This window comes from Tupaia chinensis, unplaced genomic scaffold (genome assembly GCF_000334495.1).
Source record: "Tupaia chinensis unplaced genomic scaffold, TupChi_1.0 Scaffold000075_1, whole genome shotgun sequence".
In the NCBI taxonomy this organism is placed as follows: Eukaryota; Metazoa; Chordata; class Mammalia; order Scandentia; family Tupaiidae; genus Tupaia; species Tupaia belangeri.
This window is the reverse complement of record NW_006159535.1, coordinates 323,648-326,519: the sequence shown is the minus strand read 5'-3', so window position 1 is coordinate 326,519 and position 2,872 is coordinate 323,648. Positions and strand designations below refer to the sequence as shown.

Here is a 2,872-nt window from a genome sequence, read left to right as displayed (position 1 = left end):
CCCCCCCCCGCCCCGCCCCCTCTTCTTTCGGCTCGATCTTCTCCTGCACCTTTTCCTCCTTTTCCTGCACCTTCTCTTCCTGCATCCCCCCCTCCCCCGTCGCGGATCCTGGCCGCTGCTCTCCAGACCCAGGATGCCGGGGGGCAAGAGAGGGCTTGTGGCACCGCAGAACACCTTTTTGGAGAACATCGTCAGGCGCTCCAGTGGTAAGGAGAGTTGCAGTTCTGAACACCCCCACCTCCATCCCACCTATGCGCGCCCCCATCCTCCCCATTTCATCCCTCTCCCAAGGGGGGAGGGGGCACAGACACCTTACCTGGTGGCTTCAGTAATCACTTGGACCTGATTTGGGATGAGAGGTGGAAATGAGATGGTGGAGGAAAGTTAGTTGCATCCCCTTCCCATACCCCCCTCCCACCTGTCCAGATCCCAGAACAGGAGGAAGTGAAGGGGATGGGTAGGGTGCAGGTAAATCTGGAAAACAGAGTTGAATTTCGCTTCGGTGACATTTTTTACCCCCCAAGTAGAGTTCAGGGACTGACCAAATTCTTAGAGTTAATCTCAGTGGAAGAATTTCCCTTAAGTTGAAAATAGCTTCGAAAGTGGTTACTTAATAAAATTTAAGTCTCTGGGAAGGTTTTGGCCCCCGTGGGCACCTCTGAACAGTACCTAGTGCTAGAAAGAGTAGCTGGACCTTAAAAAGCCAGTCAGTGCTTGAAAAATGGGAAGGCAATTCCTCTGTCAAATTTGTGCTTCAAAGTTTCTTTTTATTATAATATTTTCATTTTGCATTAGCCTATTTAACACGTTTCATTTGACTTCAACAGGAGAAATGTAGAAGTAAAACAATTGCTATTGTGTTTTTAGCACAACTGGAGAAAGAATTTAAACATGCCTTTCTGCCTTGCTATCTATGTTGAGGTTTTCTTGCTTTAAAGTGTCTTTCAAATACCATCGATATCTATACATTTGCTTCCTACAAGATATTCTAGATAAAGGAAGGGTGATAGATTTCATATTTTAAGGCCTTACCAACTTTGCATTTTGCTGAAATCTCTATCTTCTACTTGTTTTCAGTTAATTTTCAACTTTAGAAGCAAGATATCTTCAGTATCCTTTAAAGTTTTTCCTTTAGAGAACTGTTATTTTGACATTCCTTGCTTGGAGAATTATGAAAAGGGTATTTCTGCATATGGGGTACAGGAGAGCTTGGAACAAAGCAATGAACATACTCTTATTTAGTTCTGTAATTCATTGTTTGTTCATTCATTTATTGAAACAGAATTTATTTCAATACCTTATACAACAGACACTCTGTAGGTCCTTTGGATATAAAAGTGATTAGGACACCTCCTCTGTTCTCAAGAAGCTCCCTGCCTAGTAGGCAGAACTTGAATGATAATAACGAAGTAAAATGATGCTTTCCCTGAAATGGTATATTACACTATACTAATTATTACACTTAGATCTCTTATAAAACTAGACTTGTAAATATTCACCCTAATTTGGAGAATTTGTGTGTGCTTAAGTAATTCAAAGTATTTCCTCCAAAGACCAATGACTTGGTCTTTGATTTGAATGAGTGGTTCATGACTTTGTTTCTATGTTTGTTCAAGCCTGAAACTATATAAGTCTAGAGAAGTAGTGTTACATTTGGGTTGAAAAAATAGCTAATAGGGTCTGGCCTAGTGTTCTTTTTAATACCTGTAATATTTTTAGCTATTCCAGTGTAATTTTATGTGTGTTTCTGATTTTTATAATAACATTAAATATGAAGGTAATTTCCATACTTATGCATTACCTTCTTGTATTAATATTATAATAGACCTAGAATACAAAGGGCTATTACTGTTAAAACAACCAATCTGGGGAACTTAACGGTTATTGGAATCATCTGTTTAAGAAATACAAGTCTTACTACAGCATTCATCCTCAGGGGTTATTTTAGTTCTTCGCAATTTGGTTTGTGAGAGGGTTTTTCAGAGAAGGCCTTAAAAAATAAAACCCATAGGTTCTCCTTTGCTCTGCTTGGTGAAGAAAAAGAGATCCAAACCTCTGGACTAAAGTTTACTAATGTAGCATCATTGGTTGAAACTTCTTAAACAGTCTGGAACTATGGCAGGTCTTTAAAATATCTTTCATTTCAGACATACCATGAAATAAAGATTTACTTCATGGACTTAGAAGTATCTACTTCTGTTGCTCCATTTTATATCTACCTTCACATGAATGACTGTTTGATTTTTTTATACCCCTCATGTTCATAACTGTTTCATTGCTTTAATGTTTCTTTTCATGGATAATACCAAGTGTGAATGGAAATTAATCTGTTTTGTATTTTTAAAATGCCACCTCTAATTGCCTATGGGTGATCTGTTTTGTCATTTTAAAATGCCACCTCTAATTGCCTATGGGTAACTCTGAATGCCACTATGCAAAATCTTGTGCTTTACTTAAAATGTGTTGGATGAAGTAAGTATATGTGCATATGTATGTGATGAGTACTGAAAATGAATACTGCAAAGTCTCAGTGTCTCATTTATAGGGAAAATCTCAAAAATGAAGAATTATAGTATTAAACTGGTCTACACGTTTATGTGGGAATATCCCGCAGTTGTTGTCATCATTTTTGTATAGTTTGAAAGATAAATAGAAAAATGTATCCTGAGATATTGTCTAATTGAGACTAACAGAGAAAATTCCATTCGAGAGTCTCGCAGATGGATCAGGTTTGTCACATTGAAGGTGTCATTATTCACTAACTTAGCAAAACTGTAAGTGAAGTGTTGACAGAACTTTAGTGGGAAAAGAGGAAAAAGGAGCCTATACTTCCTATTTAAGAACCAAGGAAGCAAACTGGATTGTCTCTTTC

General features: G+C 38.1%; 1 protein-coding gene across 1 annotated transcript in view; it reads left to right on the top strand.

The window, feature by feature from the left end:
* The first annotated feature begins 133 nt into the window (after window positions 1–133).
* Window positions 134–2,872, top strand: part of KCNH5 (potassium voltage-gated channel subfamily H member 5) — a 113,079-nt gene continuing 110,340 nt past the window's right edge. Inside the window, exon 1 of the mRNA XM_027768333.1 lies at window positions 134–206. Within this exon, the coding sequence (XP_027624134.1) occupies window positions 134–206 (73 nt within the window). The remainder of the gene's footprint in view (window positions 207–2,872) is intronic.